General features: G+C 46.9%; 1 protein-coding gene and 1 non-coding gene across 4 annotated transcripts in view; both read left to right on the forward strand.

Annotated features, from left to right (window-relative positions):
- Window positions 1–7,057, forward strand: part of EIF5 (eukaryotic translation initiation factor 5) — a 7,605-nt gene extending 548 nt beyond the window's left edge. For 2 of the 3 annotated variants that reach the window (XM_015631755.2, XM_015631754.3), the window contains 10 exons: window positions 1,971–2,250; window positions 2,497–2,578; window positions 2,803–2,975; window positions 3,303–3,414; window positions 4,082–4,221; window positions 4,721–4,879; window positions 5,070–5,231; window positions 5,476–5,640; window positions 5,859–5,993; window positions 6,660–7,057. In XM_015631755.2, the coding sequence (XP_015487241.1) occupies window positions 2,179–2,250; window positions 2,497–2,578; window positions 2,803–2,975; window positions 3,303–3,414; window positions 4,082–4,221; window positions 4,721–4,879; window positions 5,070–5,231; window positions 5,476–5,640; window positions 5,859–5,993; window positions 6,660–6,752 (1,293 nt within the window). In that variant the 5' untranslated portion in view covers window positions 1,971–2,178 and the 3' untranslated portion in view covers window positions 6,753–7,057. Of the gene's footprint in view, window positions 1–1,229; window positions 1,426–1,970; window positions 2,251–2,496; window positions 2,579–2,802; window positions 2,976–3,302; window positions 3,415–4,081; window positions 4,222–4,720; window positions 4,880–5,069; window positions 5,232–5,475; window positions 5,641–5,858; window positions 5,994–6,659 lie in introns of all 3 variants that reach the window. The other variant, XM_015631756.2, reaches the window with a different exon arrangement.
- LOC117244614 lies at window positions 3,757–3,880 on the forward strand. Its single transcript, XR_004498057.1, has one exon. It is a non-coding gene; the product is annotated as a small nucleolar RNA SNORA28 (small nucleolar RNA).
- Window positions 7,058–22,249: the final 15,192 nt, after the last annotated feature.

Consider the following 22,249-nt stretch of genomic DNA (forward strand, 5'->3'; position numbering starts at 1 on the left):
GTGGTTTGGGCTGGGGCCTCAGGCTGCCGGTGAACGGTGAATATTTGCTGAGCTTTTGTGTAACGAAGCGTCCGGGACTTTGACGGGAGGGGGAAGAGAAGCAGTGGGGGGGGTGGCAAGATAAACAACATTAAAACGCACAAAATTCAGTTCTAAAAAACGTCGATCTACAGCCTTTGGGTTATTGTTGCTTGGGCTTTTTTTTCTGAGTGGGGGGAGGCTTTCTTTTTTTAAAAAATTATTTATTTATATTCATTTCACCGCCGCCATGCGACGAGACAAGATGGCGGCGGCGGGGCCGCGCCTCCCGCGCTGTGGCGGGGGGGGGCAGTGGCGCAGTTCCCACCGGCCGCGGCGGGGGGCGCTCGGCCCCCGCTCCCGAGGGGCGGCCCCGGGGGATACTCGGGGGGCGGCCCGGCGTGGGGGGGCGATGGAGCTCCCCCGTCCCGCGGCGCGGCGCATGCGCGGCCGGAGGTGACTCCCCCATGGCTCCTAGCGCTGACTCAGTGCTTAATTGCTGCATTTATGACTCACCGCGAGCGGGGCGGGGACGCGGCGCTGTGCGGCAGGGAGTCGGTCTGCCTTCCCGCTCTCTCTGTGCGCGGCATATAGGGGGGTGGTGCTTAGGTTGAGGTGTCGTAGGGACCAGGAGAGGGAGCTTCAGCCTGCAGCAGACAAATGCTGCACTCTGGAAGGAGAGGAAACGGCACGCTCCTGGGAACTCGGTCACCGAGAGAGCTGCTTCCTCAGTACTTCTGCAAACGTGTGGTCAGGTTACGTTATTTTAGACATCCTGGGGACGGAAATGGTGTGTTTAAAACGGAGTCTGCGGTGTACTTTTTGCTGAGGAAAAGTAAAATCGTATCAGGGCTAATGTAGAACACAAGGCACGTATAAGTTTATGTTCTTATTGTTTAAAAAAGTTGTAAACCTGATCAGAAGGGCTCGGATCGTGTTGCACCATAGGCACACTCTTACGTATAAATACTAAGAAGGCTTTTTTAATGTGTCAACGCTTCTGTCATTAATAATAACTGCATAATGAGGCGTCAAAATAGCCATGCTCTGTAGTCAGGGTTGCCTGTGTAGTCAACCAGTTGTGGCTTAAGTACTCTTAGATCTGATTATAGAGGCACGTGTTAATTTAAATATGTAAATACTGCTCAAGGCAACTTTAATAATAGGATTCATCCTCCTTCCCCTTCCTCCCCCCCTCCCCTTCCCCCAAGATAAAAATCAACTGGAAAAGCTGCTGCACTGCTCTGTACCTCTGCATTGCTAGGCTTTCTACAGTGAAGCAACTTCTGTCAGACTTTATCAGGCTTATTGTTAAGTCAGAACTCAACAGAAGCTGCTATGAGAATCCATAAGTGAGAGGGAGAATTACGTAATTTTCAACTCTTTTCCACTCCGATTCAAAAACTGGTAAGCTATGTAAAAACTATGTTGGGCTACAGATTGCTGCTGCTTCATCTTATATTTCTCAACATTTTGGCAGACTTCAGTTTCTATGATAGGTTCATGCTGTGATGTGCAATTTGAAATGGATTTCCAAATCGTTCTCCTGATTTCCTGTGCCCTTCAGCCTGAAATCATGTCACATGACCCTTATGGTGCAAGTCACTGCTGTGCATAATAAGTCAAGGAGTGTGTCCTTCCTTAGTGATCCCAGAACTCAATTAACTCCTGCTGGAGTTAATTGTATAAAAAAAGTAGTTGCAGGCTGTTCAGTGGTTTTAGGGTAGTAAGAGAGAATGGAAAGCTTTGTGGTGCAGTTAAAGAAAAGTTCCTTAGCAGTATGAGCCAAGGCTGGATTTCAGTTCCATAGGTTGAAGAAAATCATAGCATAACAAATGTACTTTTTCCTTTTTCTCACCCTAGATAAAATCCCTTGTATAGCTTTGTAGCAAGAGTGGATTGATGTGCATTAAGCTAAACTTATATTTTTGTTTGTTTGTTAATACTTGCAGAGCTGTTGCGCAGCCACTGGTACCTGTATTGGGGAAACATAGCATACAAGCAAGAACCTTACAGCCTCAGTGGCGAAAATTTTTTCATGTCAGAGACCGAGAACTCTTGCAGTCGTTTATGTCATCCCGTCTTCTCCAGACAGAAGATACCAAAAAACTGCAATCAAAGATCTCTTCATCTTATTGATAAAGCTACTAATAAGGCAAAATGTCTGTCAACGTCAACCGCAGTGTTTCAGATCAGTTCTATCGCTACAAAATGCCCCGTCTGATTGCCAAGGTAACTTCCTGAGCAGCTGTAAGCAAGGAGTGTTCTCCTGTAACTGGTTCTCCTGGGAGGGGAAAGAAGAGGTCATGATAAGGCTTGGCCACTCAGGTTGGGGAGGGTGTCCACTCCGTTGGTCCACACTAAGCGCACATTAGGTCTTGGAAGGAGATGCACTTCAAAGCAGAATTTTGGTGTAGTTAAATGGGAAATGCACACTGGGTTTGGCTGGTACCTTAAAACATTTCTTGTTTTCTTTAGGTGGAAGGCAAAGGAAATGGAATAAAGACGGTTATAGTCAACATGGTTGACGTTGCAAAGGCGCTTAATCGGCCTCCAACGTGTAAGTAGTACTGTGGACTGACACGGCATTTTTTAACGCTTTTGTGTTCGAAGTGTAATTAACTAATAAAGCATTAATGCTTTTCCTTTAAGATTTGTAAGAAAGAAATGTGATTATCTCAGGATTAAATAATGGACATAAAGAAACAGTAGCCTATTTATTTGCTGCCAGAGAAACACAATGAAGATATGAGTGTGGTAGTGACTATAATTCTTCCTTTACAGATCCTACCAAATTTTTTGGTTGTGAGCTGGGAGCACAGACCCAGTTTGATGTTAAGAATGACCGTTACATTGTCAATGGATCTCATGAGGCGAATAAGCTGCAAGACATGTTGGATGGATTCATTAAAAAATTTGTTCTCTGTCCTGAGTGTGAGAATCCTGAAACTGATCTGGTGAGTCCTCTCTATCTGCATTAACACTGACACTATGGAAACACTGTATTAGATGTTTGTGGAAGTGGTGGAAAGTTAAAAGCAGACTTGAGTACATATGAACAGAAAATCAAGTATGCATTTTTGCACCCTTTGGGGAGGTTTTACATCTCTTACAGTTAAGAATTTCTGGGATGAATTGCTGCTTCTAAACTTTGTCTTTAGAGGGTGATACAAAGTATTTAAACCTCAGCCTTAATCCTTTGGAGATAATAGACATCAGGTTTACGCTTTAATTAAATTCTTCTGCAAGTGGTAAATTAACTGGAGATTGTTCTCTCTCTACAGCATGTCAATCCTAAGAAACAAACTATAGGTAACTCTTGCAAAGCCTGTGGCTATCGAGGCATGCTTGACACAAACCATAAACTCTGCACGTTCATTCTCAAAAACCCACCTGGTAAGTGCCTTTTCTTACTTCCAGGAATAAAGAGAACTTCTGTATAAGTGGTGGTATGGAAGTAAAAAAATAAATAGCTCATATTTAAATGAAATGTAAAAAGGTACTGGCATACTTCTAGAGTATGTTTGGGGATCAAGATGGAGCTGTGCTGGTAATGTCTTTCCTTCTTACAATGTGTCCTTCCCAAGTAGAGCTGTTTGTTAAAAGCTGGATTTGCCTGTGTAGCACAAAGCTTAAAAGGAAGGAAGGTTGTTAGCAGTAGCTCATGACAACTGTTCCTTTAGGTCAGAATGAAATGTGAGAGTAGGAAGTAAAAACTGCAGTAAATTCTAACTGTGCAAGCAACACTCTGTAGTAAGCATCTAGTTGCCTACTGCAATTTAAGCTTGCTAGAATAGAAAAGTCTAACCTATTCCAGGGGTCTCTACTTTGTGAGGTCATCTGTTATATAGACTTGGACAATCTTGGTGACAGACAGGACTTTGACTGCAGCTGGGGGTTTCCCCACTGAATGTACATCTTCCCTGAGTATTTTTGGGGATGGGTACTACCCATAACTTGCAGCTAATGGAAGCATCCAAACCCACTTCGGGATTTGGCAGCGGTGCAGGGACTTTCTAGTTTGCTCTAGTTCATAGAACAAAACATTAAAATTCACTTGCAGAAAGTGGTGACACTGGTACAGGAAAGAAAGAAAAGGAGAAGAAGAACAGAAAAGGCAAGGACAAAGAGAATGGTTCTGTGTCCAGCAATGAGACACTTCCACCCCCACCACCAGAGGAGATAACTCCTCCACAGGTTGTGGTAAGTAGAAGGGAAAGTGGGGAGATAAGGGTGTGTGGTGTATTGCTCAGATTTAAACCTTTGAAATCACTGGCATTCCTTGCTAGTCAACATTGCACCTAAAGGTCTTACTGTATCCAGAACTTAGTGCTGGAATAGAAGGGTCCCTGATTTTCCTCTAGCAGCTTTATTGGCTCATCAGTGCCAGCATTTGTGCTCCTTGCTAAGTGAAAGCTACTTATCCTTTATCACTCCTTTTCAGGCACTTGGATTGTCTCCTGTGTACTAGGCAGAATAGTAAAACTGCTGTTCAGATAGCCACACAGATGGCTATAGAATTAGGTGTAGCTTCCATTACTTATTTACTATGTTTGCACTTTCTCCATGATCTTTGACTTGCAAATTGTACTATAAGCATTTCTTTATATTTATAAAAAAATGCTGTCAAATCTAATTTGTCTTCTCATAATACTAAGCCTGCAGTAATATTGTGTGGATCTATTTTTGTTTTGTATTGTAGGAGGAGGAGGATGATGATGACTGGGGTGAGGACACAACAGAAGAAGCCCAGAGGCGTAGAATGGATGAAATCAGTGACCATGCGAAGAACCTCACACTTAGTGAAGACCTGGAAAGAACTATAGAGGAGAGGGTCAACTTACTATTTGATTTTGTAAAGGTAACTAATCTCTGGTTGTTGGTGTGATATAATCACTCAGCTGTAATTGTACAAAATGTTTGTAAGGAAACTATAAAAGCAACTTGCTCAATCTTCTGCAAGGTACACCAGTGGGAAGGCAGGACTGCAAAGAGCATTAATGCAGACCTTAAGTGGCATTGAAATGTTTCTCGTACCTGTTTTCCTCTAGAAAAAGAAGGAAGAAGGTGTCATCGATACTTCTGACAAAGACATTGTAGCAGAAGCAGAGAGACTGGATGTGAAGGCTATGGGCCCACTTGTTCTCACTGAAGTCCTTTTTGATGAAAAGATTCGTGAACAAATCAGAAAATACAGACGTCACTTCCTTCGTGTAAGCCATCTCTTGCACTCATTGTGACAACTGTTCAGAGTTTTTTGTAGCAGTTGCTTGGTACTATGGGGAAGGACTTTTTTAGTGTTTTTAACTTCTCCTTAGCTAGGGGGAGCTGCTGGGAAGGGATTGTATGAATGATTGTAAATTTTGCAATCTCATAGAGCTGCTTCTGCTTTATATTCAGTATGGAGAGAGGGTAAAAAGGCTCATTCAATCACTTTTACTTTTATCACAATTCTAGTTCTGCCACAACAACAAGAAAGCTCAGAGGTACCTTCTCCATGGCTTTGAGTGTGTGGTAGCTATGCATCAGTCTCAGCTTATTTCAAAAATACCACATATTTTGAAGGAAATGTATGATGCAGATCTTCTGGAAGAAGAAGTCATCCTTGGCTGGGCAGAAAAGGTAATGGGCAGTATGTAATGTACTGTAGCAATTAAATATCTGAAGGTGTAGCCTATTGCATTTGGCTTCTCCATTCTGGTGTAGATTGTGCAGTAAGAAGCCTTCTTCATAAAAATGGGCTGTGGAAGGCAGTGGGTGAGATTAGAGTTGCAGTTTAGGCAGAATTGGGGTACAATCTGGTGTAAACTCCTTCAGTGTTCACACAAAGTCTCTTTCAGGCCTCAAAGAAATATGTTTCAAAGGACCTTGCCAAAGAAATCCGTGTCAAAGCAGAACCATTTATTAAATGGCTAAAGGAAGCTGAAGAAGAATCTTCTGGTAATGAAGAAGAGGATGAAGATGAAAACATAGAGGTAGGAAAGGCTCATTTACTGTCAGCAGCTCCAAAGCTGCACTGTTCCTGCATGCTTAATCTTGTAACCTTGTCCTGGTGCACTCTGAAATGGATTACTTGGGGTATTGCTGTGCATGTTGGGAACTGGAGGAGCACTCCATTTACAATGCTTTAAGTATTGCTAATTGTTGCCAGATGTCTACATGAGATTGCTGTAATGCAATCACACCTGGGTAGCCCAAGACTGTATCATTCTACAGTGAGAGTCTCTTGCACAGTAGCAGCCCCTGTTGTGCAAGGTTCACAGGAGGTATCAAGTATCGTGTCTCATGTTGTAGATGAGTTCCTGGGGGTGTGCTTGTTAGACAAGCTGATGAAAGAGTAGCTGGTTATTTTCCTCACAGTACAGGCCTAGGTAAAATCTGTTGGTTACACTCCATCTGGCTGTGGCTGGTAGTGTTTTTACACAGGGATTGGTTGGTTGTTCTCCTCCCAGCATTGTATTATTCTGCTCCTGAATAGGAGATGCTGCTTCCTCCAGATGCACGTGCACAGCTCTACCTTATAAAGCAGGGGTTCAGGGCCATGGTCAGGAGGGTACTTGGGTTGTTGTTGGGTGTTGGAATTACTCTGGTGCTTAGTGGCAGTAGGTGCTGTAGTTAAAGGATGTGTCTTGTCTCCACAGGTGGTGTACTCCACAACTGCCAGTGTACCTAAAGTTGAAACTGTGAAGCCTGCAAACAATAAAGATGATGATATCGATATTGATGCCATTTAAAGTGATGCAACATAGCTTCCAGCGTAGTAATGCAAACTTCTCTGCATTTTCTGCCAGAAGTGTGACTTGTATGTGCACAAGCTGAAATGGCTTAACATCCTGCTACTTTGTACTCTAAAATGTATCTTTTTACTGTGACTGGTCTTGTGTAACTAAGCCTAATACCAAGGAGTCAGCACGTCGGTGAACTGATCTAGTTTGCAACTGGCATGTTCTATTTTGTTTTTCTAACTTGTGTTGGACACATACTTGGAACACATTTATACAGTTGTGGAAATAAAGGATTTGGTTTTGGTCAATCTTCATTTGTGACTCAACCCCCTTATTGCTTTTCAAAGTAAGTATTTACACAGCTCAATGAAATTTGTGAAGCTGATCACACAATGACAATCTCTTCAATGAAACAAAACAACAAAACAAAAAAAAACCACCTTAACCCTAGATGCTGTTCCAACAGTGGAGATTTGAAACCTGGGCAAGACGTGGGTGTTGGGTAATCAACAGTGCAGCTGCCACCTTCTTAAAACAGGACAGATGTCTGTATTCTGATCTTTGGAGGCTTGGCTTTTTTTAAACAAGCTTCAGTTGGTAATCACTACATGAGCTGGGTTTTGGCTTGAGTTTTTTTTCCTTTCCTGTGGTTTTCAACAGCTCCCAAATCCAGGATTAAAGCCACAGGAGCTGGTACTGCTGCAGTTGGTGTGTGCTGCCCCTGAGGAGCTGGCTGTTGCCATAAGTCCAGCTGTGCAGTGTCCAGCTCCAGCATCATTTGGGGAGGGAGGAGCAGAGGAGGAGATCTGGTACCCTGAGTGCAGAAGTCCCCAAAGTTCACCTGCTTATCTCTGGAAGTGTCCTAAATGCCAATGTTGTGGAATTGGATTCCTTTAGAAGCAGGATAAATAAAAACGGTCCATCAAAATCAGGAACCTGGTATGACATGGTGTGACAGGTTTTGGCCAAGGAGGAGTTAAGCCTGGGGCTTTTGTTGCCCTTCACAGCTGCTTGCCAGGAAAATAGAGTGGGTTTGGGGTTTTATTTTTTTGTTGGATTCAGTATGAGATCAAGGCTGCAGTGCACAGTGAGGCTGCTTTTTCTAGTCTGGTTGTTCTGGCAGAACCTGGAATTGAACGAAAGCAAAGCTTGTGTTTGGGTAATTACAGCAGGGGTGCCTTGAGCTGCAGTGTCTTGTGTTGCAGGTGGCCCTCGCAGTGAGTCATCCCTGGGCACTAGCAGCTGTGGCAAACGGTGCTGGAACGATGGTATAAAGCCATGAAGCTTTTCAAAGTGCCCTTTATGTGGATTTTTATTGCTGTAATACAAACCCACAGTTTTTAATTTAGAAACAGGTTTAATCCTGGCTTCTTTTGTCTAAAAGTAAATCTGTTCTCCTTCGGGTTTAAACCAGGTTTGTATTTGCAAAGTGTGAGTTTTCATGCATGTTTGGGAGCCTGGAAGAGGGATTACTAATCCCTGTGTTCCCTGTCAGGAAGACATCTGTTCCTCCTGCTGCAGGCACATGCCTCCCTTGTGTAACTGTTGTGAGCACACCCTGATAAGTGTTACTCTCGTGGCCAGAAGGTTTCTGTCTGAAGTACATTTTTGTGGTGTTGGCTGCTCTGAATGGTGACGCCAGTGAGGTACCATTACAGGGATGGTCAATCCCATTTCAGAGCAGACTTGATGGCAATTGAGGGCTGCCACCAATAGGGGTAATCTCTGGGTGTTTGGTTTTTTCCTGCAGGATGTAAAGTCTAGCAAAACATACATCTTCCTTCCTGTAGGGAAACTAGGAAATAAATCCACCCAAAAAAAGTTTCTCATAGTGAAGTGATGGTGTCATACCAAAGCTAGAGGATGGTAGATTTGGTGTAAAACATTTTAGGAGCAGGAAGGGAATGGAAGTGTTCTTGTCTGAAGTAGCCCAGAGGTGGATCAGAGTGAGTGTATCCCAAAGTGCTACCTAATTTCAGTATGGTGGAGGTTTCTGGAAGTGCTGAGGCTGCCACTATGAAATTCCTGGTGCTGAGTTACACTTCTGATCCTGTTTTCACGTCTATGTTGCTGTTTCTGTCTCAGATTAACTGATGACTCCACCAGCTCATAAAAATTGAGTGTTTGTTATGTGACTATTTCTTTGGGGAAGGAGGTCTGACTTAAAAGTTTCATGAGTCTTTGAATGTATTGCCTCTGCTATCTGATTGAAAATAACAAGTACATCTTCAAAAGGCAATTTGGAGTTTAAGTAAAATCTGCTCCAAACTTCAAAGATAGACCTGTGGCACTGGGGAAGGAAACAGTGTTGGGTGATTCCCCTCACTTGGAGCTGTACCATGTCTCTGCTAGAAAACCTCAGAGTGAACCCTGCCTATGGGCAGGTGCAGGGTCTCAAGGCAGCTCCATCAGCCTTGGCTTTACAAACCTTCATCTCCTTGCAGGAGCCTAAGATTGGGAGCTTTTCTGCAGCTTGGCAGCCTCTGGCAGCAGCTTCTCTTCATCCAACATGACAAGGAGCTGCTCAGCTGCCAGCTCTGCTTGGGGCTCAGCAGCTTCAACCAGGGTTTGAAATCCTGACTGTTGTGCATGTAAGAAGTAAAATTGCCTGGTTTTACTTTTATCTGTTAGAACCTACAAGTTGGCATTAGAGGCCAGTGCCTCCTCAGCTGGATCTGGTTGGGCATGTATATGATAAAAGTGTGTTCTTTGCTCCTAAGCATGTGCTGCTTGGGCTTGTAGTGAGGTGAGGACTAAAGATGGGAAAATTTATTTGAATTGCAAATTCAATTGCAATAAGCACAGAATTGTGCTCAATGCTTTGTTTTACCTTGCTGTGGTATTGGCTTCCCTTGCCAGGATACCTGTGATGTGGTGCTCCCCCAGAGGTCACCTCTGCTGGACCACTTGCATGAGACATTACCATGGGGCTGTCATTCCTCCCTCCTAAGATCTGATCTGTTCTTGGGGTAAGAGGCTTTCCAAAAGATCCCAATCTCCACCCAAGTCAAACAGCTTGGTTGGTTTGTTGCTGTCCAGATGTACCACAGAGTTTAAAAAGTTGATTTATAATAAATAATGCTTAGCATGTGGGTGTCTACCAGTTGTGCAAGTGCTGAACCTTCCTGTTTGAAAAGGAGAGGTACCTATGAAAAGTAGTTAATGTAGTGATCTGTGATGAATTGTCCTTTCATCTGAGGGCTACTGCGAAGTTGTAATAAAGATCATAGGACCTCTGGGCTCCCAGTGAAATCAACAAACAGAAATGGCAAGGAGAGATGGAACAAAAGTAGCTGACCCCCAATTAGTCTTTCCAAACTGTGGCAGCTGTTTTCTTCTCAAACTAATTAGTCCCAAAAGAGCCTCGGCAGTCTGTTGCTGAGGATTGACTCCTTGGCATTTGGTAACACCACTGAACCGTGAAGTTCTGGAACAGAAAACCCAGAAGTAAAGACAAGAAAAAAAAAAAAAACAAAAAAAACAAAATAGCTTGAAAACAATGCTCTTTTAAGCCTTATCTGTGAAACGTTGCATGGTTAAATTTTAGCTTAAGGTTTATGAAGTTGCTGGAGCTGTTGGGATTACTTACATGCTTGACAGGCTGCTGGCGTTGTCTGTGTTGTCTGTGTTTTTCATTTTGGCGATGATCATCTTGCTGCCACAGAGGTGTCAGAATCTGTCTCTTGACCTGGAATTACTGAGGAGATGTTCTAGGGCCACTGAGCCAGCAGCTTTCTCAGGATGTCACTTCCTTCCCTAGTGCAGACCAGCAGTAGGGTATCTCCACAGCTTCCTTAGAGCTGCTGCAGCTGGTATCCATCAAGGGCATGGCCCCAGTGCCCAGTGCCCAGGTGATGCTGCTTTTATTCAGTAAAATTCTAAAACTCATTTTTTTCAGAGCAAAATCAAAAATCATCTTTGATAGTTTGGGTTAGGAACATAAGAAACACATTCACTCAATCCCTGTCAGTAAACAGAGGGAACTCTTCTTCCTGTTACAATTAGTGTCAGGGAAACCAAATAAATGCTAAATGATCTTTTCTGCACATCAATTTTTCTACTTGCTTGTGCTTCAAAGTCATTGCTTACTCAATAGTTATGTCTCTTTAAGCTTTTTGTTGTGGCTAAATTACCAGTCCTGGGTGTGCTGTGGATGGGATGGCGTTAGCTTGCAGTGCTGGCCACACAGATCAGCTGTGACAGGACAGGTTTGGAGTGAAGCCATGCAGGCGGCTCAGTAAGGCAAGGCTGGGACCAGCAAGGCGCAGGGCTGGGCACAGACCTGCCCATGGGGTGCACAAGCTTTACAAGGGCCCTGCCCAAGTGCCAAGGTGTCTTGGCCCTAGATGTTTTCTCTCAGGACTTTCTCCCACTGGTCCTTCCACGTCACTCAGCTCGAGTGTTACTCGGCTGCACCACATTGGAGCTCGAACACGGGCAGTCCTGCATCTTCAAGGAGTGGAAAGGGGTTGCAGAACCTATTCCTACTCCCAGGTCCCTGATATTTTCTGGGTCTGGAGCTGTTTTTCTAGTGCTAATCTCATCTCATTACTGAGATGTTAGAGGCATTTTCTGCATATTATTTTCTCAAGGGGAAAAGAGACGATTCAAAGGAGAGCTCTGGTCTGAGCACAGAGTCATAGGCACTACAGCCATACATTCCAAATAAGGGAAGTGTCAGCACCAGGAACAACTCAACGGGAGGTTTGTGTGGGTGTTTTATTATTCTCTGTGAATTTTTGCTTGATACTGTTTTTTATATTTATCTGATATTAATAAAACCCGGGTAACTGCATTGACGTCAATAGAGTTTGGCTTTGATTCTGTGCAATTAAGGTAGTTATCTGACATCTTTAAAAGAAACATGAGGAAAGTATACTTCCCCAGGAGAATCCCATCCCTGTCTTGTCAGGGAATTGTTAATAAATCATTTATTTATTAATAATCACTCTTATGGAAAAAGTCACAGGTATATAAATTGTGAACAGAGTAGTTCACATAAGAAAAGACTAAATAAAGAAGTGAAATACTAAATTAAAAGACTTAAGGGTGGTCTCTGGGGTTGGGAAAAATGGATTTGAAAGCTTCCATCTCCTGCTTCCTTTGTTCCTTCAGCCTGTACTCACATTCTGCATCACAAGCCAGAGGAGCTGGTGGCTCCAGCTGGATGTGCTGTGGAACTTGGGGTGGTTGTGGATGGTGGGCAAGCACAGTCAGGCAAAATGAGAAACAGAAACACAGCTCCAATGACAGAAATCACTGTCCTGTGTGGAGGAAATAATAGAATTTTAAACAATGTCTTTTAGATTCTTATTTATCAGTTGACATTTAATACAGGAGTTTGCATTCTCCATGCCTTCTCCATGAACAGGATTAGCTAGATTTTGGTTTTGATTTATTCTGCTGAAAGATGCCTATAAAAGGTCCAGAATGCAGGAGGGGCAATTTTTAGGAAAATAAAAAAAAATACCCAACCTTGATTACTGGTGGACTGTCAAAATCCTGAGAAACAGTTTAGACAAGATGAACGATGTGGTAGCTGCAGCCACTTAGGCTGCTGCCAGGGACACAGCACCTCCAAAGAGCAAAACCCCTGCTTAGGTGAAACAGTACAGAAACAGGGAAGGGAAAACCTCTCTGTGAGGAAAGCAGGTTGGATCCTACCCAACAGAGGTCACTGAAGAACAACACCTTCACCTTGCAGTCAACAGAGGAGCCTAAGTTTTAGCAAGTAGCGCAACTTGCTGAAGATGAGTCCAGGGATGAAAAAAAACCACCATAAAAAGCAGTAACATACGGAGAGAACTAATCAACAGTGCACTCCTCATGCTGTCTAAAACTCAAGGAGATGGAGGGGAGATGAGTCCTCCTAACCAGCTCCTGGTCAATCCTGATACCAGAAGACAGGAGCAATGCATTTGACTTTGGGTGAAAAAAATGCCCAAGGAAGGAAGAGGTGTTCCTGGAGTCCCCAGAGCTGTGCAGGTGGGTAACCAGCCTTCATGAACCTCCTCACTTGTGTGGACCCAGGGGTGCTCTCAGTTTTGCACGGCCAGGTTTGCATGCTTGTGTAAAATATCTGCTCCACACCTGTTCAGGAGTGTGTGGGCTCGGAGAGAGACACAGGGTAGCCAGGCTCAGCAGCACAGGCATGGCTGGCTGCATCCTGCTCCGGGCTGGTGAGAGGGAAGCCAGGAAGTGAAGGTGGCTGTGGTGGGTGGGTGGTGAGGATTGAGAGGTGATCAGTGAAGCCTTCCTGTTCAGTAACACCAACAGGCTTTTCCTGGGCAAGAGGGTGGTTTTATCTGAATCACTGAAGAGGAACTGAGTGTTCCTAGTGGGAAGAAAAGTGGGAGAGCAGGTACCTGTCTCTTGTGAGAGCCTTTCTGGGGGCGTTCAGGGATGTGCACTGAGGAGCTGTGGAGCTTCACTAACACAAGGCACTAACTGCTGCAGTTTCTTCTTTTTGTTTTTTATGGTCTTTTATGATACTGTCTCTGCCTTTGTTCCTTTTTTTTTCCACCTCAGGACTGTGGGGTGGGACTGGGAGACAGAAAGAAGCAGTGGTATCACTAATACCAGAAAACCTGTTCTGCAGGAAAACCTGCAGATGTGTGCAGGATGGGGAAGGAGCGGCTGCGCTCATGACCCAACCTGCCCTGCACACAGAAGACCAGAGGGTGATGTGGGATGACAGGCTTCTTCTCTGTCTATCCCCTTTCCCATGAACCCATCCTCAGCTCTGGGCAAAGAGACCAGGTACTGTTCAGGGCCTGGCCTGATAACCTTCAAGGAGTAACTGGAAGGAAGGTCCCCTGCCTTTCCTGCTCTATGGGACTTGCTCTGCTGTGGTGTCAAACAGCCTGTGCTGGTCCAGGGCTGGTCAGCACTGGTGGGTTTAGAGTTTATAAGGGAGATGCCTGTAGCTGTCAGAGGGCTGACATCGTGGGCCATGTCCTGAGGAGGCTCCTGGGTGTCAGAGAAGCCACTAGTGCTGCAAATTTTCTGTGACCTGCTTTTCCTTCTGAAATTCTGTTTTGTGACAGTGGCAAAGACCCATTTCCCAGGAACGTCCCCAGGCTGCAGAAGGGATCCCAGCCGGGACTGACCGTGCTCCCCCCATCACTGTAACACCTGCACGGCCCTCAGTGTCATGCGGGGACACAGCCCAGGCGGGCCGGCAGGATGGGGAGGGCACAGGGGCAGCTTCTGACCCGCCACAAGTCTGGGTGGCACCTGTGACCCCGGGCATCCGCCACTCTCGCCGGGGCTGGGCTGCGTGGGGCGAGATCATGGCGGGGACTGCGGGATCAGGCTGCGGGAGCTGGGGCCGGGCACTGGCGCGCCTGCGGGGGATGGTGAGGCAATGTGGGGTGCCGGGAATGCGGGGTGCCGGGAATGCGGGATCCCGGTGCCGGGGATGCGGGGTGCCGGGAATGCGGGATCCCGGTGCCGGGGATACGGGGTGCCGGGAATGCGGGATCCCGGTGCCAGGGATACGGGGTGCCGGGGATGCGGGATCCCGGTGCCGGGGATGCAGGGATGCCGGGAATGCGGGATCCCGGAGAGGGGGGACACCAGCGAGGGACCCCGCGGCCCCGGCCCCGCCCGGAGCGAAGTGGCCGCCGGGGGGCGCCCGCGCGCCGGCCCAAAGCGGCCCCGAGGCGGTGACGGACACGGGGGGACGAAAGGGAGAAAAGAGTAAAAATACAAACCAAAACAATCCAAACAAATAAACAATCAAACAAAAAGAAGAAAGCAAAGAAAAGCACAAAGGGAAAAATAAAAAAGGAAAAAAGGAAAACCACCCCCCAAAAAATTCCACCTCCTTCCAATTTTCACCCTCTTGGATATTGTCTGGCTGCAGTTCTACCAGGGCTGGACTTTTCCCTCCCAACACCCGCTGAGCTCATCTTGTTTGATGCACGTTTGTGGGGAATAAGTGCAAAATTCTCTGTGTTGGATGGAAAGGGACCCTCGCACCTGCCCCTGCTGGGGTCACAGCTGCTGCGGGGCCCCAAGAGATGTGCGGAGCCTTGGGACAGGGAGCTGGCACAGTGACTGCCTTGACACCCCCTGCCCTAGGGCAGCTCAGTCACTGCAGTGATGGAGATGTCTCTCTGGAAGGAAACAGCGGGGAGCCATGTGATGGGGAAGGGCATGAGGATAGTGAAAATAATGCTTTGTTGAAAGTACTGTCAATATTTGAGAGACAGAGGGGCCGGGGGGGGGAGCTGCAGCCGCCTCTCCATCACACATGGTCCATGGATACATCCATATCACACTCAGGGAGAACTTGCTTTTTTTATATTCCCCAACCTGTGTCATTAGGATGATTTTAAAACCCTGGTCCATGTAATCTCAGTGCACATGCTTTGAAGGCAAAGTGATGCCTTTTACATTGGAGGAAATATTCAGGCCACATTCAGCCTGCTTCCCTCAGCAGCGCTTTTACCTGCGGGAAAGAACTACCTCATCTCCACATCTGTGTGTTACCTGAGTCATTCCTAGTAACATGTCCTGTAATGAGCCATTTCACCAGCTGCAGTTACCCAAATGTCATGTGAGGAGATCCTGCACACACAGCCAGTTGCTGCTTTGCCTGCATGGATGCCTATCCTGTCCTGCTGATGATCTTGGGTGTTCAGATTTCCTCCTCCAGCACGGGATGTGTGCTGGGAAGAAGATGGTCCCCCTTCTCTCACAGCAGTGACTCACCATGCAGCACCATGGCCTCCCCTCCATCTGCATTTCTGGTACCCTGTATTTCTGGATGCTGTAATTAAACACCTCTGAAAAGCTCTGTTAGCATGGACATACCCAGAGCTGCAGGGAGCCACAAAGAAAATAAAACTGATGGCAACACCATCCAGCTCCTGCTCAGTGGTCCAATGGGGTGAATCTGAGAATCCATTTATTTTTCTTCATTTTCCTGTGATGTTATTTTTCTGTAATCATGTTGCTCACAGCAAAAGTGAAATGAAAAGCACAACAGCCAAGAGTATCAGCAGTGCAGGAAGGGAGAGCTCCCCACATGATCCTGCCTCAAGCTGGTCCTGGAAAGCAGGGTTGAGCATCTTGGCTTTGCTGGGGCAGTGAGGGAGGTGGTGCAGGGTGGTGGGATGGGTTGGTGGATGCTGAGCTGTCCAAAATCTTGTCAATGGCATCTGACTGCATCCATGTAACTCTGCCACGCAGGCTGAAAGGACAGGCAAAGCCACTACTCAAAAATACTCAGCAAATTGTCAGTGGGTACACATCCACTTTTCCTGATAAATGAAGACAACAGAGGAATCTGTGTGTTTTCACATAATTATTTTTTCTCAGTCTTCCTAAATTCTTCAAATATAAATATAACCTCCTTGTGGGAAGGCTTTAAGGTGTCTGCCAGACAAGTGAACTTATGGCCTTGCAGGTGTCAGAGAAGCAAAAACCTGATTGTCTGGGTCAGATTTGAGCCATTTTAATGTGTTTGAGCTCCTCTTGCTTGACAGTTGTAAGATCAGATGCTCACAGAAATGCTGGGTGGCAACAAGCCTCTCCATGGGACCAGCTGGACACCAAAGGCAAAAAGGTGGGTGAGGGATCATCCTGGACCTGGATGATGGATGCTGTTTGCAGGGATAGGGTGAAGACAGGGACTGTTGTCACCCTCAGCAGCACAGGGTGGCTCAGGAGGGTCCCTGCAGGCCCCTCCTCTCTGCTCCAGGGCTCTCCATCACATTCCCACCCCAGAAGGGGACAGCCAGATCCTGCCAATCTCAAGGTGGTCCCCATGTTTCTAAGAAGTAGATTTCTATTTTTTTCACCAATGCAGGGATATGATCAGAGTTGGGTCTCTGCATCCCTATTTTCTTGTTTGGCTCTGAAATGTTAAAGCCAGGTCAGGGCCTTAAACCATCCTTTGTTTAGGCTTTCTCAGGCAGGCAATTTCTCTGTGCTGGGCTGCTGATGGGGATGTCAGGTTCCCCCTCCCTGCTTTCCCTCCACCTCCCCAGTCTTTGATCACAGCAGCTCTGGAAACTAAGCTTTGAAAATACAGTCATTTCATGGATGTGTTGATTAGGAAATGAAATTCCAAGAAGCAAATGACAGCCCAGCTGCACTGCCTGACTCTGCAAGGCTGGAGCTCCCCACCAGGAAATGTATTCTCATATTTTTTTGACACATCCAGGGTGTTGTATCATTAATAAAAAATGCAGACAGAACTTCTTAAGAGAAAATGACTTCCAAAGGAACTACCTTTTTTTTTCCTAGCTTTTCCTGTGAATCTGTAGGCTTCCTTGAAGACAGCTCAGTTCTTTCTCTTTTTAGCAGAGCAAAATGAAGCATAGGTTTACCCTGGAGCAGTGTCTTCTGGACATACAGTAAGACCCCAGGGATTTGTCTCTCCCAACAGGCTGTTAATCAAGGTTTCCAGCTTCATAGGAATTTGATTTTACTGGGATGGAGAGAAGCTGTGGGCCTTCATGATTAATTCTACATCAGAATTCTCCAGAAAAATAACCCCAACCTTGCAGTCCTGTGAGGACTGGATTCTTTTTAGTCCATCCAGCTGGGATAGGGAGAGATGTAACTGATGTGTCTGCTTCCACAGCAGCCATGATGCCATACACCGACTCCAAGTAAGTCTTTCTTATTCAAACAACCCCAAATCCATCTCTGAAAAACAATCCTTTTCCCTTCCCTTCTGTATTAATAGCACTGTGCTTTTTTGAGTGCTATTCTGAGCATATCAGCCCAGGGTGGGAGGGTGTTTTGGGGCTGATTCACCTCAATTTTCTTGCTGAGAAAGCAGGACATTCAACAAGGGTGATGGCAGAGGCTGGGCTGATTTTGTTTCAAAGTGTGTTCAAGAAGCTCCTTGAGGCTACTCAGGGCTCACAGAACTGCTGCAGGCCAGGAAAACCCAAAAAAGACCACACCTGTGGTGGGGCAGCCATGTATGGGGCTGAGGGGTGGTTCAGACCCACTGGAGGGTCATAGCTGCAGCAGCAAGTGGGACTTTGCAAGTGTCTAGATTTGCTTAACATTTAAAGTTTAATGGAAGGTTGTTTAAGAAGGCCTGAAAAGAAGATGGGGTGTTTGGAAGAACTTTTTTGTGAGGAAGAAATACCTCTGCAGGAAGAAGATTGTTTGCTGGGACACAAAGGAGCACTCAGTCTCTGGCTGGCACTTCAGGTTTGATGTGCAAATGTTATAAAGGGCCTTCCTGTAAAAGGCAGATCACTTTTTCCTGGATGCAAGGAGGAAAGAGGAGCGAGGGAAGTGATACAAAGAAAACCTGTCAAAGCAACAAGCCAGGAAAAGCAGCTCTGCAGAAAGAAGTGCTTTGAACGGCTGCACATGCTGTGACAGGGGATGTATCAGAGCCAGAGAGGTTAAAACATGTAAGATGATGAGAGGTGATGCTGGCCTAGACATGAAGGACCTTATCTTACTCTTCTCTAGTTTGCATATCCAGAAATTACCAAGCAGACAGGGTCTGACTTCCAAACACTGCAAACAGAGGTAGACACCAACAGCCTCTATCCCTGTAGACTTCTCTTACCCTAGCACAGAATGGTTAAAACTGTTTATTTCTCAATGGGTTGCCTCTTTTCCTTGGGAGCTGCTTAAAATTCACTCCAAAAAAATTAAAAACAGGTCAGCTCTTACATCTGTAGCTCGTTCTGCACAAGACACCCTATTGGGAAGGGAGTTTTACTGGTGATGGCAGGAAATCCATTTAGAGCCCCCCAGCACTTGTGCTGCAGCAGCCCCATTCCCTCCCACTGCCCCTGCACATGGAGGCACTCCCACCATGCCAGAGGCTCATCCCCCTGCAGCCATGGGGATGCAGGCAGAAATGGGGCCAGAGGTGGGGATGCAGAGTGGGCACGGGGTGGGAGAAGGCTGAGCAACCCCAACCCTGACCACATTCCCCTGGGGTAGGAGGCTGCTCTGGTTCCTCCAGCTGGTTGCTCTCACCCATCCCTATTCCCATCCCCACAAAGAGCAGCTTGCAGGTGACATCTTTGACACCTCCAGCTGTCTCTCTGCACAGCTTTTCATCTCTGGCAGCTAATAGCAGAGTGCTGGGGGAAGGGAACATATGCCAAAGCAGCTCAACTAAGGTGCCTTCTTACTAATCACATTACCTGCCCCCCACAGCAAGAGAGAGGGTTTGATATAAGGCCAGAGAGGTACCAGAGTATCCCCCCTCTCTCCATGCTGTAGGGGATGCTTTTGTCTCTGTGTGGGTTGCAGGAGGCAGCTTTGCCACAGGACAGGGAATGGAGCACCCCTGTGTGGAGGGATACCACAAAAGGCACAGGCTGGACACAGCCAGGAGCACATGTTCCTGACAGGAGTCCATCCAGGAGTGTGCAGGGTAGGCAGCTGCTGTGCAGCACGACAGTGCTGGAAGAAAGGCAGAGACTGAATTGATCTGCAGAAAGATCTGCCTTCCATCACCGCTGCCTGCAGGGTTTTTGCTGAAAGCACCGACTGAATCCCGACAGCCCGGGGCAATTAGAGGGTAGGAAGCTCGGGCTCAGGGAATCTCACTATCCCCCTTCCAAATACCTTTGTAGCTCCCACAAGCTCTTAACGATGTATCCCTCTAATGGCTGATCCTACGCAGTGAATGCAGGTGTCAGGAATGCGTGATTCAGACAGCAGCAGGAGGCTTTGCCCATCAGAGGGGAGGAGGTGTCCTGGTACCCTGGGGAGTCCAAGGGAGGGTGAGAAGCTGAGCTGCCAGGTGATGCTGTCACCATCTCCAGGTCCTGTCTTCTCCCCACTGCTCCCTCCTGAGCTCAACTGCATCCTATCTCAGCTGTGATTTCAAATGGAGCTGGTGCCCAAGACCTGGCTGTGGGGATGTGGCAGTGACAAGCTGTTGTGCCCATGGGGACTTGGGAGATACTCCAGAGCAGTGATGGGGCTACCTGTAAGGCTTGGCCCATGAGCATCACAACAGTGCCAAAATCATCTTCTTGCATTTTGCTGGCCAGCCTGACAGGAGCTGAGTAGCTGGGAAGGATGAACTGGTGGCCTCTTCCATCTGTCAGTGTACGAGAAAGTATGACTTCTGCATCTTTTTCTAAAACACATGGGAGTGCCACATATGCAGGTCAGCTTCTCCAGAGCTTGGGGCTGTGTCACTGTTGGCTCTGGTGTGTGGCTGCTGGAAGGAGCTGAGGGCCAGCCTGCACAGGAGAGAGACAGGCTCTCCATGTTTGCTGTCCAGCTGGGGGAATCCCAACCTGTTTCTGCTCTTTTCTGATGGATAACTTTTCCATAACCCCTGCTTGTGTTTGGAACTCCTGAAACCCCTACCAACAGTGCATGTTCTCAGCTTTGCATGCCTGCAGCCCTTTGGGGGTCTGTGTCCCACCAGAGGAGTTACTGCAGAGGGTTTTCCAGGTACTGTCCCCTTCCCTACTTTGTTTTCCCCTATCCAATTCATTGGTCAAAGAGGAGGCACGGGCACATGTTTCAGTATGTCTCTCTTTTTAATACATTTATTTTTAGCTTGTTTTTGTGGCCCGTAGAGGATTCCACAGGAAATCCTGCAGCCATGGGATCACGAGAAGCTCAGGTTCCCGATTGTGTTACATATGTTAACAGAGATGTGATCTATACAGGGTTTTTTTAAAAAGCAGCTATAAATACTTCCTCCAGCTGCACCAATATCCCCTCGTCCCTCTTCCCTCCATAGCACCTGTTGACACTCATGTACCCAGTTAAGATTAGCTGCTTTACAGGGAAGGGGAGTCCTGACTCTGGAGCCATCCCTCCCTGCTCTGTAGCAGGAGCACCTGGCTGTCCTGTTTTGGAACACGCCTTGGGCTGTCAAAACTTGAAGCACTCCAAAGAGCTGACTCCCCTGATGGGTTTGCTTGGCCCAGCAGAGGTGTGAGGCAAGAGCCACAGCAATCAGCCCCATATGGTGTGGTGGCATTTTGCCATCTGAGCCCCTGTCTGCCTCAGACTACTGGCCAGGCAGCCCCATCACAGTGAGGAGGTTGCCAGTCCTCAGCCCTGCTTCCTCCCAAGGCTGTCCAGGGAAGCAGGGGTGCTCAGTGCTGATGTGCATACTCACATTTCATTCTGCAGCCATGGGGTGCACTGCCAAGTGCATCATTTCCCTCCAGCTGTGGAAGCTGATGGCTCTTTCACATGACCCCTCTGGGCTCACCAGAATGAGTAATGCCTGCTGGGCTGGCCTGTGCTTGTGAAATATGGAAATATGCAGGTACAGAACTCATATTCATGGCATTCAAGTGTGTGGGAGACCTTTGGGTCCTTTTGACTAGAAGCAGAGGGGCTTTTCACCTGTGAGAGACAGCTCTCAAGTCTCCCCACTGCCTTTGAGCATTGTGGGGGAAAGGTGCTGCACAGGGTGCCCCAGAATGACGTGTCTGGAAGAGGCATCTGCTGGGAACATGTTCCATACATTACATAATCCATGAAGCCTTCAAGCTCAACCAAGCTGAAACCCTTTTCCATGGAGAGAAAACCCCAGCAGGGTAAGAGGGAGCTGCACCAGGGGCCAGTCCCTGCTTTCCTGCAAAGATGCCAGCCCATACTCGTGTCCACAGGAGACACTACTCTGAAAAGTCCAGCTCCAAGCTGTGCCCCTTTTTTTCCTGGTCCATGTGTCATCATTCCTGGCTGCTGGTGAGTCAGCCCCTGGATCTGCTGGATGCCTCCACAGCAGCCATGCTCTGCTGCCCTGCAGAAAGCCTCAGCCATCAGGGGAGCCCATAATATAGTGGCTGCAGGCGGTGTTCCCCTTCCATGTTGGGAGGGAGCCAAGACCTTCTTAAAGGTTTGCTTATGCAGAAATTATCCAACTCATAATGAGAGATTCCTTCATTTGCTACTTTCTCCCCTACACAAGAAGCTAATGCCATAACCCTTCACACTCCTCTGGTCCTGGATTTGCCTAAAGAGTTTGTCTTGAAGCCAGAAGAGCTGTTTGATGAAACTTTAGTTGAACCTGAAACGTGAAATATTGGCTGCACCATGAGATTTGATGTGGGAACTGGAAGATGTATTCAGTTCACAGTTAAAGCAATCAGAACCCCATCACTTGGAAACTCTTCTGATCCCCACCTACACTCTCCCAAACTACACCTCTGAGTGTGCCACACTCCCAGGCTGGAAGCTGGGTTGTGTCCCTCTTTGCCGATGAGCAGCACTTATTGCAAGCCAAACAAAGTCCTTCTGCCCAGTAGACCCTGCTGAGATCCTGACATGGGTCCTGTACAAGGGAGTTCAGACATATCTTGTCAGCCCTGCTGTTGCTGTACTCCAGTAAACCCAGAGCTTATACAGATGGGATGGCAGAAATCCAAGGAAAGGCTCATGATACCAGCTCAGAGAAGAGCAGAGAAGGAAAAATGGGGTTATGCAGGCTTAGCTGGTAGAGAAGGCAAAGTCAGAATCAGAAGACAGAGGATTTAGAGGTAGATTAATTCTGTTTATGTAGATCTGAAGTTCATCTGTGGTTTGGT

This window comes from Parus major, chromosome 5 (genome assembly GCF_001522545.3).
Source record: "Parus major isolate Abel chromosome 5, Parus_major1.1, whole genome shotgun sequence".
NCBI lineage: Eukaryota > Metazoa > Chordata > Aves > Passeriformes > Paridae > Parus > Parus major.